This window comes from Schistocerca serialis, chromosome 1, assembly GCF_023864345.2.
Source record: "Schistocerca serialis cubense isolate TAMUIC-IGC-003099 chromosome 1, iqSchSeri2.2, whole genome shotgun sequence".
Classification (NCBI taxonomy): Eukaryota; Metazoa; Arthropoda; class Insecta; order Orthoptera; family Acrididae; genus Schistocerca; species Schistocerca serialis.
In genome coordinates this window covers 677,601,037-677,625,381 of record NC_064638.1, presented here as the reverse complement: position 1 = coordinate 677,625,381, position 24,345 = coordinate 677,601,037, and the positions used below count along the sequence as shown (strand labels likewise).

At 38.6% G+C, this 24,345-nt stretch overlaps 1 protein-coding gene across 2 annotated transcripts in view; it reads right to left on the bottom strand.

The window, feature by feature from the left end:
• Positions 1-5,084: 5,084 nt before the first annotated feature.
• Positions 5,085-24,345, bottom strand: part of LOC126480126 (ionotropic receptor 25a) — a 417,221-nt gene continuing 397,960 nt past the window's right edge. For both annotated transcript variants that reach the window (XM_050103840.1, XM_050103842.1), the window contains 3 exons: positions 23,326-23,509; positions 9,472-9,544; positions 5,085-5,596 (listed from right to left, as the gene is read on the bottom strand). In XM_050103840.1, the coding sequence (XP_049959797.1) occupies positions 9,499-9,544; positions 23,326-23,509 (230 nt within the window). In that variant the 3' untranslated portion in view covers positions 5,085-5,596; positions 9,472-9,498. The remainder of the gene's footprint in view (positions 5,597-9,471; positions 9,545-23,325; positions 23,510-24,345) is intronic.

The following is a 24,345-nucleotide window of genomic DNA, read 5'->3' as shown; positions in this document are numbered from 1 at the left end:
ACAGTTTTAATCTGCCAGGAAGTTTCAAATACTACTCATCTTGACACTGGCAACATTGTCTAGGGGCTGCAGTGATGTAGATCATCTTTCAAATAATCATGTCTAAGTTGTACTTTTGTGAATGAAATACCATTCTGTTATTCCACTTGTAGGCAAAACTAATACCAACAAGTAATGAAGATAACTTTTATTTAGCAAAGCAATATGATTGCAACTTGACAAGAATGAACATATACTGTTGATAAACAACTCTTTCAAAGAACAATTATCAAACTCTGTGGATTGATAACTCATTTCCACAGAGCCATATGAGCAGATTGGGTATGAAAGACATCACCTCTGAATACCAACAAGATGTGACAGCAAGTGCACATCTTCATCTGCTGTCAAGGCACACTTATGCTTTGGTGTCTTGGCTTGGCAGTGTGTCAGGAGTCACAGAGCAAAGGGCATAGGCGATAATGCCAATATCAGAACAATTAAACATTATACATTAGAATAATGTCAAATCTGTCCACAAGCACATGTTGTGATCTACATTTAGTTACTACTTAAGAGAGATCTGTTTCACCCTTAATTGTAAATCAGCAAATAACTTCCAGAACAGCGAGCACAAGATATCTGTAAGGTAAAAGGATGACAGATCATGCATGGAGTGGCATACATCATACCAAAATCCCACTTGTTTCACTTCACTACATTGTAACAATATTATGAGAAGGAAAGTTGCTGCTCACCAAATAGCGGAGATGCTGAGTTGCAGATAGGTGCCTATCTGTGACTCAGCATCTCCACTATATGGTGAATAGCAGCTTTCCTTCTCATAATATTGTTATATTCCATCCTGGATTTTCCATTGTTTGGCTTCACTACATTGGTGAGATGTACATGAAAGCAGTCTGCCAATGCCTTGGGTACAAAAATCAAGTGTTTAACATGGTGCAAAGCAGATGGTCATTGGATATATGTGATATGCTCCCAAATCTGCTGTCCCAACAGCAATGGTATGGCAGTGGTGCAGGTATGAGGTAATTTCCTGGATCCTCAGTGGCTCCCCGTAAATCATTTTACTGTAGCCATCAACACATCGATATTAGATTTATAGGCCATGCTTTGTCTTAAAAAGACCAGAGGAAGGGTTTCTGTCCACCTCTCTTGGTGACACATGATGACAGCCTTTAAAGTTCTATGCCACCTTTCAACCATCCCATAGCTGTCAGAAAGGTACCTTGTAATGTGATGATGGTGGAAGCTGAGAGCTTTAGACAACCCTTTGAACACATTGGACTCAGTTTGCCAGCTCTGGTCTGTTGTGATACGTAGTGGATAGCCAAAGCATGCTAACCAGTTTGTGATTAAAATTTTTGCAATTGTCTTGGCAGATGTATTTGTGAATGGTATAGCTTCTGCCCTTCAGCTCCAGAGACAGGTAGAGGGCCAACAAGGACTGGACCTCACAGGAGACACAGGGAAATGTCCAATATGTGCAGAACATGGTAGTGTACAGTGCTGGCATGAAGGTACACGTGAGTCCACGTGAAACAGTTGGTTAATAATTTATTCCTGGAATTTGCTCATGGATGTGCAGCACAGTGGACACTGTCAAATGCCACTTTACAAAACTGCCACAAAACACAGGGCCATGTCTCCCATTGTGAGGCATCACATCATATTTTGAAGTTGTTACCTGATACCTTGACTTGCTTAACATCAGTCTAAGGGAATGATCATTTGATAAAATTTGCAGTTATTTATCCATTGCTTGGGCCATGGTGAGATTGTTGCAGCTCAAAACATTAACCATACTGCAGATGTAAGAAAAGTAAGTGGTGACTGTTTTTTATGCCCCTTTAAGATGTGCCAGAGCAGTCGAGGGGAACACCTATCCCTGGCATTTGATTGGTTTGTAGTCTATACAGATTGTCACTGGCCGGATTTTGATTTTAGGGAGAAAATGTCTACACCTTCATAACTGACCAATAGCTCTCTGTCGTAATCACTCCATTGCATTGGCCTTAGCTGTAATTTCTTTTGAAAAAAAAAATATCTTGACTGCTTCCAACAGTTACTGACTTTTTGGTGTAGAGTGGAACCATTTCACTTTGGCTGGTGTTCATGACAATAGCCAATGGCATAGATGGTACTAGGTTGGTGAGGAGCACTGTCTTCATGAGGCTAGCCTGTAGATGATGGAGAGCTATGTCCATTTCTGGAGTCTGTTTGAGTATTTGTTTGCCCTTGGTGTTGGGATCAGAATGTGCAGTCATTAGCAGAGCTTTAATGAAAGCTGTCACAGGAAGGCGACAGTGATAAAAATTCACCATGCAGAAAAGTTACTTCACTCTTGTCAGTGATACATTTGTTTCTGAATAACTCAATTTGATGGCTATATAGTCTCTGTTGTTCTTTGTCAACATGTATGTCTTGGATCTGTGCATTAGAATAGAATACCAGGATATAATCCAAATATGAAAAATAAAATTGCAGTCACTGCAAAACTTCATCAATGAAACTTTGACACATTTGAGCAGTGTTTCTGACTTAGAATGCTATGAACAAGAACTGGTTGGTTGATTCACGGAGAGAGGACCAAACAGCAAGGGCACCAGTCCTGTTGGATTAGGGAAGAATGAGAAAGGACATCGGTCATGGCCTTTCAAAGGAACTAATCCTGATATTTGCCTAAAGAGATTTAGGGAATTATGGAAAACCTAAATCAGGTGGCTGGACACAGGTTTGAACCACATCCTCCCAAATGTGAGTCCAGTGTGCTAACCACTGTGCCACCTTGCTCAGCAAGCAAGACTTCAAAATAGTGGAAAGGTGTAATCACTACTGGTTTTGGTATATCACTAAACACTACCAGGATCTGATTATAAGCACTGTGGCGCTCCAGAATTGTGAAAACCTTTGCATCTGCCAAAGTCTATGTGAATTCTTGGGTATTAGGTAAGGCATACCTATCCAGAGGAGTTCTAGATTTTGGTTCGTGGTACTAGCCACAGGAGATTGTGAGCTGTCTTTATTGGGGATTGGGTGTAAAGAAAATGCCCACAGACTTATATATATTTTTTGCTTAATGATGCACTGTGTAGTCAATCCCTGTGGCATCAATATTAACTCTTCATTATGCACAATGTTAGTGTCCCAGGAGAGCTGTGCACTTATACTGTTGACTCTTCTCACCATGCCAACTACAGAACAGCCTTCAGTTCACATCACTTTGTGAGTGTCAATCCAGTTTATTAAACATACCTTTGTCAAACCCACAAGTCCACCATAAGTGTGGGGAAATAAAAGGGGAAATAAAATCAGCACCTAAGATAGGCAGAGTGATGTCCACGATCACAAAAGTTCTTTCGATGTCAGATTTGTATGGCCATGAGTGAAGATAATACAGTTGCTTATAGCCATAATACAGTTGCTTATAGCCATTAAATTTAGAAGCTCATCAGACATTTAGGGAAAAAAAACGGAAATTTTATTGGAAATATGTAACTACACACTGGAGTTAGCAGAGACTGAGTCATTTGACCAGATCCTATATTGCCATCAGTAGTGTATTTGACACTGTGCTGTTGTCTGTGTATGGTTGGGAGAGGACACTCCTTTCCTTAATGCCAGTCTTTGCTGGTGCTGTGGTCTGTTACACCGCATCCAGATTGCTCTTGTGTTGTGTACTTCACAGCTTGAGATCTAAATGTCTGTGGTAGCATCAGATATTAGTAGAGGTGTCTTGGACATGGCTGTGATTTTGAGACCAAGGAGTAGTAGAACATTGTGAATGTAATCTCTCATTTGGGCCAGCATGTAACTAACTGTATGCCTATCTTCAACTATGCTCAGCAGGTGTCGGTATGAAGCAGTAGAGCAGTGAGGTACAGTGACCTTGGGTAAGCTCAGCAGTTGTCAGTTGTATTCAACTGTAGTTGATGACATTATAGTCACCATGGCAGCATGTGCTATAAAAGCTAACTGCACCTGTGGAGACAGCTGTTGTTGCCAGATATACAATAACAACTCACCAGAAACCACACTAGTATCTATAACAGCATGTAAACATCTTCAAAAATGGATTTTTGTTACCAGATTTTTCATGATACAGCACTTGTTTTAGCTTTTGATCTGATAGTTTAGTGCAACGGGAAACTAAAACCTTTTTAATAATTAGGCAAGCTCGTTGGCAAGGTGGGTGTAAAATTATGTCTGAAACTAAAGTGATAGCTCTCTGGTCTAGGTTGCTGACTGTCAAAGTAAACTGTTTGGGGTCTGCCCTAATCAGCTGATGTCTAAAAATATGCTTCAAAATTGTGAACCATATTTCAGGTTGTACAAGCAAGCAGTTAGAAAGTCCTTAAGTTTATGTGTGGGTTTGCAATCCAGAGAGCACAAGAACTGGTAACTTTGTTGTGTCTGGTTTGATGTCACGTAGTTGTCGGAGCTGGTAGGCAGCAGTGCACACTGAAGGTGACGTCGGTATGTGAATTTGGAAGGGGGTGACAGGAAGGCCTCACTCTCCAATAACCTACTATCCGCACATCCTCCACCCAAGTTTTCCCTTCCTCTGTCCTGTCATTTCCTCCTAAATTCACATCCCTATATCACCATCAGCATGTGCCACTCCATACTGGCTCTGAGAATCATGAGTCGTATGCATAGTCTGTGCTCCTTCCACACCTCCCACCCTCATTTTTAGCCAGCAAACCAGCTGCCTCCAGCCAAGCCACTAACCACTCATCACCATACCCTCTTCGAACCTTCTACCTCTGTCTCCCTCTACTCACTCTGCCTGGTGCAAACCCCACCACAACCAAGTCCACTTGCTGAAAATACAGCATTGTGTGTCCAGTTAGTGCCATGTAGGAGCATAGGTGTGTGTGTATGTGTGTGTATTTTTACTCTAGCTTGAAAAAAGATTACTCAAAAAGCTCGCATGTTTTCCTTCTTTATATGTGTGCCTGTTGGTGACTCAGTGCTTCTCCTTTAGGACAGAGTGTTAGACAGGAATACTACACTTATCCCTCAAGATGATTGAAGAAATCAGCTCTTCTGCACTGCATGTATTTTATTAGATCCTTTGGGTATTTTTCCTTTATAGCATTTTACTAGTTTGTAATCCTAGTGTTACTTTTGACCAGTTTTTTATATATTCACTCTATATTAACTTAGACTGGGATCTAATGAAAGCACGTTGAGTGCCCTTCACCCAACATGATTTGTGCGAAGCATAGGAAATACAAGCACATATATACATTCAACAATATAAATGTCAGATGATGATGAGTTGTAATCAAGAAATTAACTTAATTTTCAAAGTACTGTCCAATCAAGTTCAAAAATTGTAAAGAACAATACAGTGCATCTGAAATAAGTAATATCAGCAAGAGTCTGTAGTGTAAAAGCAATTCCAGCATTTTGAAGCACTGTCTAGATGATACCAGCTGCAACCAATGTTGTGGAGTTGGGAGTGAATGGTCTGCAGTGATGGGCTCACACTTAGGTCCAATCCAGCATGATCTTCTGTGGCTGTGTCTGAGTCCATGATGCAGCCTAGACAAAGTTGGTTCTCATGCTTTCTGGTCAGTTGTCTGAATCACTTTCAAAAGGATACACAGTGTTACCATAATATATCCACTAACATAATAGTGATTTTCAAATCAGATAAAATTCTTAGACCATTACCCTAATAATAAGATTCATAATCTGCAATCCTTCTCACTTTAAAACTATAATCTACTTCAGCAACATCATTGGTAAATCTTACAACACTAAAGGTAGAACAACATGTAAAACCACACATATAATTTACCAACTAACATGTGTTCATGGTATGGATTTTGTGCAAGAATGACCACCACTAAAGTACCTGCGTACATGAACACATATAGAAGAACTGCTTGCCTCAAGGCCTTCTAGTACCCAGATTATGAGCATGCTCTATAGACCTATGTATATGCTACGTCACAAAGGCCATTTGGATTCTTCCACTTGAAACTAATTTCCATGGGCTCTGGAGATGGGACTTTGTTCTTACACACATCGTTGCACAATCAATAAAATTTTTCTGGGTTTGTGTCTGCATTATCAGTATGCAAAACTCCCAATGTTTCGGTCACTGTTACAGCTGACCATCTTCAGGGTGTTTTTGTGTAACAAAAACACCCAGAAGAAGGTCACTTGCAACAGTGGCTGAAACGTCAGTAGTTTTACATATTGACAATGTAGTCACATATCCCAGAAAAATTTTATTGTTTGTGAGAATGGCTGTGGAAGCCTATTTTTGTATGTCCATGCACCTCACTACCCTTTTGGACTGAAGCTCTGATAACAACTTCCAACCTCCCCTTCTATTCCTCCATCATTAGAATTTCATTATTTACTCAATTACTTACTAATTAAAAAAATATTTTCAGCTTCCTCATGCCTCTAATGTTTTTGGTCTTTTGTGAAGTCCTGTTGTTAACTGCACTATTCATTTTATTCCTCATTTCTCTTCCCTTTAATCCATTTTTACTTATTATTTTGCATTTATGTCTTCTCTGGACTGGAGCTGATACAATGTACATGAATATACTATCTTTGACCTCCTGCACTCTGTTATAGGCCTACCTCCCCCTTCATATTGTCTGCCAACATTCTCATAATAGGAGGGACACTTAAACCTGGGACCTGACTGACTTATCTCTCCTTTTCTCAACATACTTATCTTTTCTCCCTGAAACTAACAACTCCAATAGCTGTGTACTGTATTTTACCTTTATATGTATCTATTGGCACTCATTAGAATATGGCTTCCCAAAGATAAGTAGTGGCCAGACATTTTGTCTCCTTGTAACTTTACTTAAATGCAGGTTCCTTTTGATACCTTAATATTTTTTGTAACTTTCTCAGGTAAGTGGTGGTCATAAACTGTTTCCAGTCCACTTTTATTAGTTAAATGTTAATTTGACACTACAATAGTGAAGCCATAGTCACAGTACATAAAAATCTTTCTTTAAAAAAAGGGTTACATTACCAGTTGAAATGAACTATGTCGTCATTTTGAAATGCAAAACATCAGTTGGAGAATATGTAATGGGAACTGTGACATAATCTGACAGTTACAAAAAACAATGAGACCAGGCAACTGAGGCAATGGTGGCACAACCAAGTCACTACAAGTTATGCCCATGCTTACCCAACTGTTCATTCCATGTCCTAATGTATGAGGGTTGGAACTTTAATAGTGGCAACTATTTATTTACTTACTGCTCATACAAAATAGATACTTATTTCAAACTTTTACTGACCTTCAGAGTAGTCACCAGCATTGTGTATAACCCGTTGCCAGTGATGTGGAAGTTGTAGGATATTCTTAGCAGTGCCAGTTGTGTTGACAGTCATCACTTCTGTCTCTAAGCGGGTGGTAGGTTGTGTTCCAAAAATGAACAGCATAGAGACAGAAGTGATGACACTTTCTGCAGGACCTGACCATCATTTTGCAGGACAATGCTCCAGCACATACAGTGCAAGCTTTTATTGATTTGTTTGACTGATGGAGCTGCTAAGTGCTATACCACCTATTGCACTCTCCTGTCTTAAGCCCTCATGAGTTCAACTCGATTTCTAAACTGAAGGAGACACTTCACGGTATTCACTTCAGAACTGCTACAAATTTGTCAGGCAATAGACCATGCTGCTCGAACTGTCAACAAAGTTGGCACTGCTAAGAGTATCCTATGACTTCCACATTGCTGGCAACAGGTTATACACAATGCTGGTGACTACTCTGAGGCTCAGTAAAACTTTGAAACACATATCTATGTTGTACAAGCTACAAATAAATAGTTGCCACTCATAGAATAGATAAAAATTCACAACACTTGTACTTGCCACAGTAGGACATATTGCAAGAATCATTGGCAATTTTTACCCTGGTGTAGTTTTTATCTATTCTGCATTAGGACGTGGAGTGAATGGTTGGGCAAGAATGGGCATACATTGTAGTGATTTGGTTGTGTCACCATTGCCCCGGTTGCCTGGTCTCACTATTTTTTGTAATTGGTGTGAGATGTATGGTCACAATTCCCATTATACAGGGTGTATCAAAAAGGATGGCCTAAACTTACATGGCTGAAAGTACATGATAATAGAAGCACAAATGTCAAGTAAACATGGGCTCTAAAATGCATACCTTAAGAGCTATGAGGTGTTCTTTTGTGAAACAAATCTCTTATACTGCAAGCTCTTTGCTTTCCACATTTTGGGAAGTGTTAGTATGGACCAAAACAAGAAAAAAATGTCCAGTAAACATGTGCTCTAAAATGCATACCTTAACAGCTATGAGCACCTGTTTATCTTTGGTACTTTGGAACACAACTCTTCTAATGAACTTTTAAGGGATGCATTTTAGAGCACATGTTTACGGGACCTTTTTTTCTCATTTTTTTTTTTCATACTACCACTTCCCAAAATATGGAAAGAAAAGAGCTTGCAGTATAAGAGATTTGTTTCACAAAAGAACACCTCATAGCTCTTAAGGTATGTGTTTTAGAGCCCATGCTCACTTGACATTTATGCTTCTATTATCATGTGCTTTCAGCTGTGTAAGTTTGCGCCATCCTTTTTGATATATGCCCTGTATATTCTCCAACTGATGTTTTAAATTTGAAAATGATGACGTAGTTTGTTGTGACTGTTAGTGAGTGTAACCCCAATTTTACAGAAAAATTTTATACACTGTGACTATGGCTTCACTATTGTAGAGTCAAATAAACATTTAACTTATATTACAGTCACACTCCTTATTGACAATTCTGTCGGTATAAAGAAAACTTTTATTAGTTTGATGAGAAAATAAAAAAGTCAATATTGGAGATGATAACACTCAAAGCAACAAATAATGCATGAGTCAATAACATCAGTGAGACATACATGTCTGTCCCAAGTGCTTCTATCTATGTACTGAACATTTAGTGATACTTTTTTGTGATTGTTGGTATATAGCGAAAGTCATTTTGTGAGTATAGTGTTTATTATGGGTGACATAAGGGAGCACAAAAAGTGTTACTTGAACTTATGACAACAATGGTGTTCATGTATTTTACATTTTTGAAAAGTGTCATCAATAGAACCTACATCCCAATTTGGAGCATGTTTCACCATTGCCAGATGTCAGGAGAAAAAACAACTGCAACATGTGTGGCATAGAGGAAGGGAGAAAACTGGCAAGGCCATGAAATTTTCTCTATCTCTCACCAGAACAAATCATGCTGAAACTCTGATAGTACACCACACAGAGTACAAAAGTAATTAATAATATAAAAATGATATATTTACTATCAGTGATCTCTTTAAATAGACTTCTACACTAAAGTCAAAATTGGATGAAAACACAATTATCTCATTGCAGTATCTCATTGCAGTAACAACATTTATTATGAAATACTTGCAAAGTTTTAAGAAAAAAAGCTATAGAATGCTTGTGCGTACATCAATATGTATCTGCATCAGAGTCCACTACCATGGATTTGTAACTCCTGCCAATGCAACACCTTGACGCCGCCTGGAAAAAAAAGGAAGAAAAACATTTTGGTTATTTTGATAAGCTGGCTGTATATCACACTATAGAAGTGGTAGCAAAATACACATATTTCAGGCTATGAAAGAAAAAAAATAAGCTGCATACATTCTGATATTTTTGAATAAAATTTGACAATGTTCATGAAAAATGAAATTCAGCATGGTATTCATAGTGAGTATTGAATATCTTAGTTTAGTTTGTTTTCTTCCATATACAACAATTTAGGAGTATGGCATCTCAGAATAGCTGTGTAATACTTTACTTCTCTTTTTTCTTCACCAGAATGAGGATGGGATTTTTCTGGATATCTGGTAGTGTTTCTCCCATTTTATACACTTATTTCCAAATTCTGAGTAACCAGCCAGTTCATGGACTCACTCACACTTATAGGAAAATGTGAAGTTAAACAACAGAAAATCCAGGATGGAATACTGACAATATTATAAGGGTAGTTGCTAATCACCATGTAGTGGAGATGCTGAGCCACAGACAGGCATGACAAAAAGACTGTCATACTAAGCTTTCTGCTAAACAGGCCTTCATCAGAATTAGACAACATACGCACACATCAGTCTGGCCTTGGGTACCAGAGACTGTGATCATGTGTGTGTGAGAGTTGTGTTTCTGTAAGTATTTGTGAGTTGTGTGTGTGTGTGTGTGTGTGTGTGTGTGTGTGTGTGTGTGTGTGTGTGTGTGTGTGTGTGTGTGTTGAATTCTGTTGAAGGCCTATTTGGCTGAAAGCTTTGTTTGACAGTCTTTTTGTTGTGCCTTCTGTTACTCAGCAACAACACTATATGGTGAGTAGCAACTACCCTTTTATAATATTGTCTAAATGTAAAGTTATTTCATCAACTCCATCAACTCTTACTATAAGCTTTAAGCTTCAATCTTTCAGTATTTTGCTATCATTGCTGGGTCATTATTCTTTAACAACAATCCCTTTTTTTCTTCCAAATCCCTGATAGATAATTTCCATTGAAGAGGCTTCCAAATTACTTTTTTATCATTTCCTTTTTTCGCTGAGCTTAACAGTGATTTCCTATCTGTAACGTGAAAGTCAAATTTCTTCTCTTCACTAACAGAAAACTAATTTTAATAATCTTACTGCAAATAAAAGTACACTCCAACAGTCATTTTGTTTTTAAGTTTCATTCTTCTCTTAATGCAATATAATTTTATTCCTGTGTATTCCTTCTTGATTATGTCTGTAAATGGCAGAAAGTTTGTGATCAGGAAATTTATGGTTTTACCTCTCCTCCCCTTGACAGTCAATTACTAGAGATGCAAACTTTTTCTACCACCAGGGTTCAAACCAACTAACCTCTGTGCCAACTGAGATAATATTAGTGTGTTTTAGTGATCTCATCTATGGCTTCATTCATTAAGAGCAACTGATTATGTATTTAGTAGCAAACACCAACAGGGAAACAATTCTGGTTGTAAAAATAGTACACAGTTTAAGTACTATAAATAGATCATGTGCCTTCTTACTGGAATGTTCAGATGTAACAAACTGAAAGTAGTAAGACCTACACAAGAAAATAAACTCAAATTGTGGAAAGTTTAGGACAAAGATAAAGTTGTGGCAGTTAAAGAAAGCACTGAATGGTTTGCCAAGAACAGATATGGGAACTGTGAAAGAACTGGGGGAGTGCCTTGTTGGAGCAGATGAAAAAATAAGTGGATCTAATAGCAGCAAAAGAAACTGGTAGCTACCACATTAGTAGAATGGTAGTGACGGATGCACTCTCAAGGAAGTATAATGCCTTTAGAAATACTTCAAAGATTATTATGTGATAAAATCAATAAAGAATTACATGGGTTAGACTAAAAGGAATCAAAACAAGTCACCAGAACAAAAGAGGGAAAGGTATTTAATTAATTGGGGCAATTGGCTAAAGGATGACATAGCGGGTAATAAATTGTTACAAGGAATCTTGATAGACAAAAGATGAAACTGGCAAAATTATTGTCAGCTGATAACAGCAGCAGAGGTAAATTCCTAGTATATCACGGTGACAGTGAATAATTAATTTGTCATGCTACTGAATATAAATGAAGCACAATAGCTACAAAATAACAACATTAGAGACTGAATAGGTATTGATGTAGAAGTCAGTTGAAAGTATGTAATTAGGAAAATCAAATGGTATCAAAGAGTTAAGTGGTGAAATGAACAAAGACAACAAGCATTACAGAGAAATAATGGATGCATGTCCTTCACAGTCAGATAAGGATGTCATCAGATTGGAAGGGGGGTTTTGTTACTTCACTTTTTAAAATGAATATTAGAGAGCAGTGTTCAAACTAAAGCCATGAATTTAAATGAAAGGTGGGCAAAGTATATAAAAATGTCACAAAAAACAGTGCACACAGAGAGCAACTGGCAGAGGGATGGTATGAATTCAAGAATGGTACAGTTACAACTGCACTAATATTTGAACTTTACCAGAACATGCAAAATCACATGGATCTTTGGATAGATTTTTCAGTATTGGGGAATTCTTTGATTCTATGACCAAAGTTAGAGTTTGAATTGTGCTATGGTAGAGGAGAATAAAGATATGGAAAAGAGAATTTGGAAACTATACCAGGGCTTCAGCAGTCATGTCAGAAAACCAATACATTCAATGAATACTCCAGGAAGTCCTGAAGTGTCACACAACCCACAGTATTTCCTTGAAGCAGCCTTGACTTCAGAGTTGTTTCGATTAGATTTGCTATTTATTGATCACACAAATTCTGTTGTAAGTTGTTACACATGGACATAGGATGAGACACAATTACAATTTGTATAATATTATAATTAACTCATAATAAGAAAAAGAACAGTTTCATCTGTAGAATGAAATAAATTGGCTAAACAGTTGTGCTATTTAATGATAAATTTAGAGAGCTGTGGGCATTCCTCAGGCACACATATGATCAGTTTACTTGTACCAAATATGATCTATTTTACGAACTTTTTATAACATTTATTGACTTCTCACTAAGAATTAGGAACTGTAACACATGGTAAACACCTATCAACAGAATAAAATATAATAACATAGAGTTGCCATCTAAAAGAAAAAGGAACATACTGGAAAAAACTTATTTGAGAGATTTGAATTGCAATTCTCAACATAAACCATTTTGTAACTTTTCAAATTGTTCACTGGGTAATGGCTTAGCTAACAAGTCAGCAAGTTTTTCCTCTGTGTCTACACAATAAACATCAATAATTCCCTTGCTCACATAGTCTCTGGCAAAATTTTATTTAATGTCAATGTGAATCATTCACTCATGCTCCCATCTTCCAAGCAAATGAATACAAGGATTGTTGTATTTTAAAATCTTTACTGGGTAGTTGATCTTGAGACCCAAGTCAGTCAACAGTTGAATGAGTCACAGACATTCAGTTGGTGCTATGACCAATGTTACATAATCAGCTTAATTTGAAGATAAGGCGATATAGCTTCGTCGTTTCATCATCCAACAAACAGCATGTCTATGCACTTGAAAAAGGAATCCTGATGTTGGCTTCCTACCTTCTCCACTGCCAAAATTTGCATCTAGGTAGCAGAGAATAAACTCTGCTCCTCCTCTTCCACAATGCAAAACAAAATTCAATGTTCCTTTGATGTATCTTAGTATTCTTTTAAGCCCCTTTCAATGACTCCCTATTGGGTTTCTTCGTTATCTGGTGAAATAATTACTGTTACTTTCAGGTCTGGTCATGTTGTAAACATGGCACACATCAGACAACCTATCAATTGACGTAATGGTTTGCATACACTGATGTAATATTGATAATTACGGGTATTAGTTCTGGCTGCTTTCTATTTTAGTTTTGTCTCCATTGGTGTATTAGTCATGTTCCTACTGTTCATGTCAAAAAATTCCATTAGTTCATGTAAGTATATAGGTTGAGCCACAATTATTTTGTCATCTGACCTTTTGAAATCAATGCAAAGAAATGATTTAAGGTCTCTGACAATTGGTTATTCCAAAGCCCTTTTAATTTTTTTGACCTCGTACAGTTACTTGCAACAATTATAATCTTCATATAATAGAAAATACGTTCTACTATCTTCCAAGTTGCCTATGTGCAAACATCTGTCAATATTTGACTGTTTAAGTCCAGTACTTTTGTTAAAACTATCAAATGTTGCAATCCACCTATGAGGAGCCTGCTTCAATCCATAAGAGACCTTTTTTAATTTGAAGATGTGATTATTTTAATCTGCGACAGCTTAGGGATCTTCATGTAGACATAGTTATGTAGATCTTCACATAGAAAGGAATCTATGGCATCCATTTGGCACATATATAGTTCCTTCGGAATGATGATTGACACCAGTGTTCTCAATATAGCTAAATGCGCAATAGGGACATACATTTCATCATAATCATAACCGTTCCTCTGAGGACAGCTTTGATTATAAGCCTTGCCGTATATCTCTCAATTTTTCCATCTTGATTATGTGTAATTTTGAACCATTTACTAGCAGTTGGTCACTTCTCTGGTAAGCCCTGAGTGAACTCTGATGTCTCATGAAGTCCCAGTGACTTTCTTTATTCATTGATCACTTGCTTCCATTCATGTTCATCATGTTTCCCTTGTACATGCTTATAGCATTCAGAAATGTCAGCAACAAAATAATTGTTCAATACACAAGGCCAGTACTGCATAATCATCAAATCATGCTGGAATCCTTCTTTCTCAGTTGTTTCATCAAACACTTCCTACCTTGTCAGGCATCCTGACTACTACTTTTGAGTTATCAATCTTTTTTTCTTCTTTATTGTTTCATCTATTTCGTATTCTTCAGTCCTGTTTTCTTCTATTGTGTATTCTTCTGTGCTGTTTTCTTATTTTCCTAAAAGCTATTGTTCACCAGATGTTCCATCAGAAGTGAATTTTGTTTCATCAAAAAATGGTACCTTTCCCTGAAATTACTTTCTTCAGCTCTGGGCACTAAGATCAGTATCCATTTGGACAACAGCCAATAAAAATGCATCCAACTGAATGAGAACTTTCTAACTACCAGTTCTTTTGGATGTTTTAAAAGTGCTACGCAACCAAACACCTACATCTTCTCCAAGTTTGGTCTCCCACACTGTAGAGCCGATGGTACTTTCCCTTCCAAAGCACTAGTTGGACTCCTATTGGTAATATAGGCTGCAGCCAACACTGCTTCTGTTCAGAAATTCTCGTCAAGTTTTGATTGAGAGGCATATAACATTTTTATCCAAAATAATCCTACTTAAAACATTCAGAAGCCCCATTTTGCTGCAGTGCATATCGCATTGTGAACTCAAATTGAATGTCCAGGTCTACACAGAAACCCTTCAGATCATTTGATATATGCTCTTATCCACTACCACTATGAAGATGACTTATTTTCAAATTAAAATGAGCTTTAGATATTGATTCAAAAATTTGAAAAATTCTGGCACTTTTAACATGGTTTCTAGAAAATGTACACAAGAGATAGGAGTAAAGTCATCAGTAAATGTTAAAACATACCTGTTATTATCATGCAAAATTCAGGTAATTGGTCCAATTAGATCACTATGGTAGTTGTCAGGTTGTTCTTATTTTTTGTGTTTTAAGGTGCTGTGACATCTGTTTTCCTTACATACATGTATGACAAAAACCACAAGCTGACTTGCTATTCCTCTTTGCTTGAAAACATTGCACAGGGATAACCACAGATCAAACAAGTTAGCATTATCTTTGGGAAACTCCAGCCACAATTCTCTGTATGATTTGAGACTTACAAATGTTGTCCCATTTTTTTCAAAGTTGCTAATTGTGTGTCTTTCTTTGTGTAAACTTCTACTATATCATTCTTTTTATATACTGTCATTTCAGAATAATTCATTTGAATAAATTCCAGCTGGACAATCTCTAAATACAAACATTTAAGAAAACATTTAACTGGGTTGTTTTAGAATGTGTCAAAAATTACTCAGCTGTACAGAAGCAGTTCTTGTGAGGAAACATTTTTACATGTGCTCTGAATTCTTCTCTATCTGACTTTAACCTTTGGGTAGGATGTTGTATAGGACTGCCATGTGCCCTACACTGCAGTGTCTTTTTACATAGCAATTGGCTACCCACTGTAGTGCCTCGAGAATTTTGGGGTAAATTCTAGAGACCCTCGTATTTCTACCATCTTGAACACACGTTATTTTAGAGATGAGTGTGGTAAAGTAGAACTGCACCATAATTATGTGTATGCAGGATGGACATGTATCGGACAGATGATCGGCATTGGCAGGTAGTCACCAAGCCCGCCTAAGAAGTTACATGTCCAGCTCAAGGAATAAGCGCACCATACTCTGTGCGATGTCAAACATTATTGTGTGAACATTTGAATGTTGTTGAAAGAAAAGAAGAGACAATTACTTATTCATTCATTCTGTTACTTTCTTAAGGTCTGGGACAGTTGTCTTGATAAACTTGGAGAGATTTGCAGACTCTGTTTATGGAAAAATGAATGTGATAGTTTCTGACGGGCCGGAACGTGTTGAGCTTACAAAAAATGTTTTAGTTGTATGAAAATTGTTATGTGTGATGAAAATGAAATGAGATTGAGTTCAAAGTATTCTCGAGTGTATGGAGTTATTTTAAAACTATAAAAAAAATTCCTCCAAAGTAGCATCTTATCTTTGGAGAAGAAGTTGTGCAGGACATCGCAGCTGCTATCCTGAAAAATGATCAGTGAAGCACCTCGAAATAGCCAAGGGGGAGTGTGAGTCTTGCACACCAGTACCACACTGCTACCCCTAATCACTGGAAACTGCCAGACCATAAATGCAAAGCTGGAATGTAGGTCTTTATTTTTGTAAAAATATGTAAATTTTCATGAATAGAACACACTGTTACAAGAAGAAAAATGCAAGGTAGTGGATACTGAACTCCAGAAATAGATGTTTAGTGGTGGAGAAGAGAGATACTTTCCTACTTATGTTCAATAGTCTCCTGTGCACAAGAAATATCTCTCGATGTGTGACACACCAGAATGGAATGCAGTATGTGAGTAATGAGTATCCAGGTGCCAAATACGCACATTTTAGTGTTTCAGTATCACAGACTCTACTCAGATCATTAAACACTTAGCACAAACTGCTCAGTCAATTTACTAACTTTTTAAAATGTTTGTCCCACAGTAGAATGCCATCTACTCACAATCTGAGGAATTTTGTGGTTACTCTCAGTTTATAGGTACCTTTTTAAATATAACATGATATGTGATTGATGAAACTGTAAGTGATGAGTGAAAATTTTGTCTTTGTACAGTAACAGTTTAAATTTTGTAGGAAATTTCTTGTAGAATGTAAATAGAAGGAAAACTTCTCTGCTTTCAGAGTTACCCTTTTATGAGCTACAGTAAAATAAAATAAAATAAAAGACACACACACACACACACACACACACTCACACACACACATACTCCTGTGCTCCTACACAGTGCTGGTTAGACTCACAGTGCCAATGTTATTTTTTGGCAGCTATGGCAGGTAGACTGTATGTTTGGGGGTAGTGTCAGGTGGGGAGGATAGAGGGAGAGGGAGGCAGGGGAGGGGGCTGGGGATGGGCAGCTAGTAGCATGGAGGGAGGCAGGCAGGTTGTCAGCTAGGAATGCATGAGGGATGGATGGCAGGTATATTGGCTGGCACTACTGTAATAGCTGGTAGGAAGTGACACACAATGAAGATGTCATGAGACATGAATTGGGAGATGATGGCAGGATGGAGGAAGGGGAAACTGTTGTGTGGAGGCTGCAGGGACAGTGTGTTACCTGAGACTGAAGCCAGGGTGATTATGGAAGTGGGGGATGTGTTGGAAGGACAGTTCCCATATGTGCACTTCAGAGAAGCTGGTGGTGAAGGGAAGGATCAAGATGGCTCAGGTTGTGAAGCAGCCATTTAAATAGAGCATGTTGTGCTCAGTTGCATACTGTGCCACCCATGGTCAACTTTGTTCTTGACAACAATTTGGTGGTAGCCACTCATCATGGTGGACAGCTGGTTGCTAGATACCAACAAAAAAGGCAAAGCAGAGTTTGCAGCAGAGTTTGCAGCAGAGTTGATATATAGCATGGCTGCTTTCAGAGGTGGCTCACCCTCTGATGGGGTAGGATAAACCTATGACAGGATTGAAGTAGGATGTGCCAGGTGGGTGAGCTGGGCAGGTCTTGCACCTTGGTTTGCCCCAGTGGTATGGTCTTTGTGTCTAGGGGCTGGTCCTTCAGACTCAAACCCATCATATCATTCCTTATACACCTTATAAACTGTATATTGACACAACTATTTTTCATTTGAAGGGATGTTTTACAAACACATCTGCTGCACAGCCATGAGCACCTGCAGGGACCCTTCCTATGTCAACCTGTTTGTGGGCCATCCACTTCACCTGGTATTCCTCTAACTAATACATTACATTCCTGGATGTTGGCCTCCATCTATCCAATGGCTCCATCCACACTTCCGTATACATTTAACCCACTAACCACCAACAGTACCTGTATTTCAACAGCTCCCATCCCTTCCACATCTAAACACCCCTCCCATACAGCCTAGCACAACCCATGTATACGACTCTGCAGTGATGAGAACTCCCTTGCCCAGTATGCTGAATGCTTCAGAAAGGGCTTCACACACAGCCAATACCTCCAAAGCTGAGTCCACAAATAGATTTTTCTTGCCATATACACACACACCACCAGTCTCCCACCACCCCTAAGAATCAGTTACAAAGGAGTGCCCCTTGTCACCCAGTATCACCCTGGACTGGAACAACTCAACCCATCCTTCACAAGGAATTTTATTATCTCTCATTCTGCCCTGAAATGATCATTCTACTGAAGATCCTTCCCACCTCTCCTAAAGTAGTGTTCCTTTGCCCATCCAATCTACACAACACCCTAGTCCATCCCTATGCCACTACCATTCCCAACCCCTTGCCACAGGGATCATATCCCTGTGTCAGACCTAGGTTGAAGACCTGCCCAGTTCACCCATCCAGCACCTACTATTCCAATCCTGTCACAGGCTTACTCCAAACCATCAGAGGCTAGGCCTCCTGTGAAAGCAGCTATGTCACATACCAACTCCACTACAAACACTGCACAGCCTTTTATGATGGTATTAGTACTAACCAGCTGTCTACCAGGATCAATGGCTACTGCCAAAGTGTTGTCAAGAACAATGTTGATCATCTGGTGGCACAATGTGCAGCGGAGCACAACATGCTCAATTTCAGTGGTTGCTTCACAACTTGAGCCATCTGGATCCGTCTCTCTTCCACCAGCTTCTCTGAACTCCACAGAAGGGAATTGTCCTTAGAACACATCCTGCACTCCGTAATCATTCTCGCCTCAGTCTCAGGTAACCACCTGTCCCCACATTCTCCATCCAACAGTTTCACCTTCCTCCATCCTGTCACCCCACCCCAGTTCAAGCCACAATGTCTTCTTCCCACATTGTGGCTTGTACTGCTTGTACTGCTTCCCACTGGCCACTACTATTGTGTCAGCCCTGCCACTCCTCCTTCCTGCATCCCTAGTCACCAAACTGGATGCCTCCCTCTCGATGGCTTGCCACATACCCACAATTCCTCTCCCTATCTCCTGCCTCTCTCTCCCTCTACCTGCCCCAGATACTACCGCCACTGCAACCATTACACTGGCTGAAAAATAACAGTTGCACTGTGAGTCTAGCCAGCATCATGTAGGATGCAGACACAAACACATTATCCTCTCTCTCTCTCTCTCTCTCTCTCTCTCTCTCTCTCTCTCTGTGTGTGTGTGTGTGTGTGTGTGTGTGTGTGTGTGTGTGTGTGTGTGTGTGTGTGTGTGTGTGTGTATTTTACTTTTATATCTTCCTGCAATGATCAGTCTGGGGGTAATCTGCATATTATAGTTAATGAAGAAAACTTCACAAGTCAAGATCACTAAGAAAAGCGCCTTATTGGACGACCAATTTTGACACAGCTATGCTGCCATCATCAGATCTTATGCTTTCATTCAAATTCAAAAGCATAAAATCCAACGATGAAAGCATAGCTCTGTCGAAACCAGTCAGCCAGTAAAATGCTTTATTAGCAATTGTGTCTTGTGAAGTTCTTCAATTACCATATTTTGTTTTATTTTACTGTAGCTCATCATAGGGCAACTCCTAAAGCCAGCTAGTTTTCTTTCTCCAGTGTGTGTCTATCAATAACTCACTATGTCTGTTTTTTGGTAAGTGGTCTCCTTTAATCCCTTAATCATTTTCCAGCTTGGAATCTGTATCAGAAATGATGTCATTGAGTTTATTAGTATAGTAATTTGAATACAGTATGCTGGCATCACTGGGAAATGTTACTGAACTTTCTGAATGCTTTGGTACAGATTATTGATAAGTATAGCAAACAGAAATGGATCAAGTGTCGCTTCTTGAGGAATGCCTTGTCTTATGGCTTGTTCCTTTGATTGTATACTGCCATTATTTCTGAACGGATTTCAACTCTTTGTATCCTGTCTGGAAGATCTGATTTAAAACAATCATTGCATTTTTCCTCAGTTCCTTAATGTACCAGTTTCTCTGTCAGTAACTCATGACTGACGAGATCTAAGGCAGTAATGAGATCAGATAATACTCCTGTTGTATGGTTTCTGTCATTGGGTTACTATAAACATCATTTAGGAATGAATATAGGGTCCCATTTATTCATCTCCCTTTTCAAAAGCCAAACTGATAACAGCCAAATAAACAGTTACTAATAGGATCTTTTTAGGCCAGCCAGTGTGGCTGAGCAGTTCTAGATGCTTCAGTCTGGAACCGTATGACTGCTATGGTCGCAGGTTCGAATCCTGCCTCAGGCATGGATGTGTGTGATGTCCTTATGTTAGTTAGGTTTAAGTAGTTCCAGGTTCTAGGGGACTGATGACCTCAGATCTTAAGTCACATAGTGCTCAGAGCCATTTGGACTTTTTTTAAACCTTTTTAACATGGTCACCCTCACATAATGCTTTCTCAAGAACTTTTGATATGCTTGAGGGTTTGAGATGGGTCTGTAGTTATTAGCATCACCATTTTCATCATTTTTAGGGAGGAATCACTTTTATTGCCTTGAAATTTTAGGGAATTGGTCATACAGGAAGGAGCAGTTTATTATATCTGACAAGGTATGAGACACATGAGGGCAGATTTGTCTGAGAAGGCAATTGGGTATGGCATCAAAACCACATGAGTGTGAGTTTGGTTTCTGCATTGTAATACTGTGACAGCCAGCAGGCATCCACATCACAGTGGTCTTCATCGTGAGATGATGTTCATGAGAGCAGTGCAACAAGAGTCCCCTACGGGTGGGGGAACCAAGGTGAGCCCTTCTGAATATAGACAATATAGACAGGGTATCGCTGCCAGGTATCACTGTGGCTGAGAAATGAAGCAAAATTTGTTGCTATGTGGGTTCTCCATGGTGAAGTGACAGATTTCTCATAAAAAATTCTAGTCTTGCTTGTCAAAATATGATGACGAGAGTGCAGGGGGACAAAACTGAAAACACATGATGCAATTTTTTCTGCTAAGACAATGCACTTTAATGTGGTTGGCCCAGGCATGTGTGCTGATGATATTTATTACAATGTCTTGGATTGTGTGACACATTTGCCCAATATACAACATACCACTGTGAGGCAAAATCTCATATACATTTGTTGGCTAAGGCTAAAATGATCTCTCATGGGACCCAGCAAGTTCCTCAGTTTTGCGGATGGATGAGCCATATATTTAATGTTGTGCTGTTAAGTATTTTTCCAATTCCAAGGAAGGAAAGATGGATGTGATGTTGGAAACCTCCATTTCTTTACATGGTTCCTTACATGAACTTAATCTACCAGCAATGAATGATTATTTTGCTTTTCTGCATACCCTTTCTGTCAAAAAGCTACCGTCAGCTGTTGAATCTCACAACACGTCATCAGATCAGAAACAAACATACCATGTGAAACTGAACATTGTGAAGTATGGTGACAACTTGCAGCCTGAAAATATAGAGCTTGCTGCACCCTTTGTGCCCCCAGTGTTCTCAGGATTTATTACATAACAAAATGTCCAGCGTTTTTCCTGTTTATCATAAAATAAATTTAATTTAAATGCTGAATGAACATTAGAAGTGTTTCTGATGTACAAGAGGAGATCACAAGTCTCATCCTTTTGACAATGGGCATAAAGTTACACTGTTTCTGAATATAGTGCTTTCTCTTAAAAGTCATGTGTAAGACAGTTGGCCACTATGAGAGATACTGTTCTCCTAATGGTGACCTCTTCTATTTACTCCTAGTGGCAACTTAATTTACTTATAGCACTGGTTGCTGAATAAAAAGTGTGTTTAAGTAGCACAAGTCTGAAAAAAGCATAATGTTTACCTCATAATTCCTCCCAAGTAGCTTCAAAGGAATGTATAAAGGAACTTTTGTATACAGAGATATATTATCAAAACTAACTGGGAGATCTGAGAGTTTTCAGATTGTCTATAGATTAATAAATTTTCTATGGTAGCCCAGTCACAGCAACCATTTTTGTTTAGGTTTTCAACGAAAGCAATGCTCAGCAGCAGCACTGGTGGGCTTGTGCACAGTAGGAGCAGTACTATGCTGTGGGAGGCATCCAACTGGGCTTCCATGTGACCTGTGGTAGTAAATGAAGACTGGGGATTACATGAACATTACTGCAGACCACATGCACCCATTCATGCCTGATGCTTCCTTCATAGATATGACTTCTTCTGGCAGGATAATAGTCTGCATCATAGCCTTAGTACAGTAGTCTGAGGAGCATGATAGTGAACTCCTGTTGATGCCTTGGGCATCAAATTTGTCCGATCTGAACCCAATGGAAAACATCTGAGATGCTGTCAGGTGTCAGCTCTGTGCCACCCATAATTTATGAGATTTAGTGACCTGTCCATAGACATCTGGTGAAAAATACGGGAAACCTACTATATTCTTGTCAATTTTATGTCACCCAGAATCACTGCTGTACTGAATTCCAAAGGTGGGACAGTATGCTATTACACACACAGCTGTAGTGCTTTGTATCTTTAGTGTAACTGTTATCTACAATGTCACATGACATGAGTACTATGTAACATTTAATGTATGCATGTCTTCTGCAGAGTAATGCAATATGTTTAAATAACCTCTGTAAATTCTTTCCTTTTGACAGAAACAAGCCACAATAGCATAATAATTGCCTTACATGTACATGCATATGTTGATTTTAAGTTTTTTTCCATGGAAGGTCTTTGCTGGATTCTAAGAGATAAGGAAGGCGCAAGACAGATAGCATTAAAAATCAAACAGATGCAACATGGAACCAAGTTAATGGATGCCTAATGCTTGCCACTGCCTACAATATGGCTTAATCAGCAGTGGATCTCTTGGCTTATGATGATGATGATGAAATCTCACTTCACTTTCGTCCCAACTTCTGTCTGGTTAATTATATTTTTGATTCTATCCGAAGCATTCAAATTTTTTATGCAACTAGTATATTTATCTTGTCATAAAACTATGAATAATGATGTTTTTGTTGCTCTGAAGAACGAATATCAAATGCGAGAAGCTCAACATCAAATTAGGTTTTTAAAGTTAGTCTTAGCTTTGGTACTCTCTACTGCTATGACACACACAATCAATACAGATTCTGTAACATAGTTTGCAATTTCAGCTTTACAATATTATAATTAAAATAAGGTACCCAAAATTGCATATGAAAATTACCCATATCGTTTGTCGAAACTGCTTCGCATCATATTAAGTGCTTGCAGTGAATCCGATTTTGTTCTATGCGGAGCTGCTTCAACAATGGCATTGTGCTGTGGTCTCAGTTTGTACCACCAGTATTCAAACGCCAGAGTGATACATGCAAGCCCAATTCCCACAAAAATCACAATGAATACACCACCTGTAAAAAAATCACATAAATAAGCCCCTAGATGAAATTGTAAATTTTCTGTATGACAGAAATTTACCAAATTTAGTCAAAAATACAGAGAAATTAAAAGTATCATCGTAATTATCATTGCAGCTAAAAATAAAAAACTCAGACATCAAGGTTTAAATTACACGTTTTTGTTGTTATTGTTTGTCTTCAGTCCAAAGACTTGTTTGATGCATTTCTTCAGGCCATAACTGCTCCCGCTCAGTTTCTTTTAATTCAAGTACATTCAGTTACTCTTGTTTCCTTTTTGTTGATGTTCATCTTATAATCTCTTTTCATGACATCTAGAACTACACATATACTCTGCAAACTACCTTATAGTATGTGGCAGAGGGTACTTTGTGTACCAGTATCACTTCCCCCTTTTCCTGTTCAAGTCATGAATGGTTTGTGGGAAGAATGATTGCTGGAAAATCCCTGTATAGGTTTGAATCTCTTTAATTTTATCTTGATGTCTTTTTGTGAGATATACATGGAAGAAAGCAATACATTGGTTGACACTTCTAAGGACATACGCTCCCAGAGCTTTTAACAGTCAACCATACTGTGATATAGAACGAATCTCTTGCAGCATCTGCCACTGGAGTTGGCTGAGCATCTCTGTGATGCTTTTGCTTTTATTAAATGAACCTATAATGAATTGTGCTGCTCTTCTTTGGATCTCAGTCCTATCCTATCTGGTATGGATCACAGACTGCCAAAATTGAAGTGTTGGTCGAATGAAGGTTTTGTAAGCTATCTCCTTCATGTGAGGATTCTTCCAGTGAATCTTAGTCTGGCATCTGCCTTACCAAAGATTA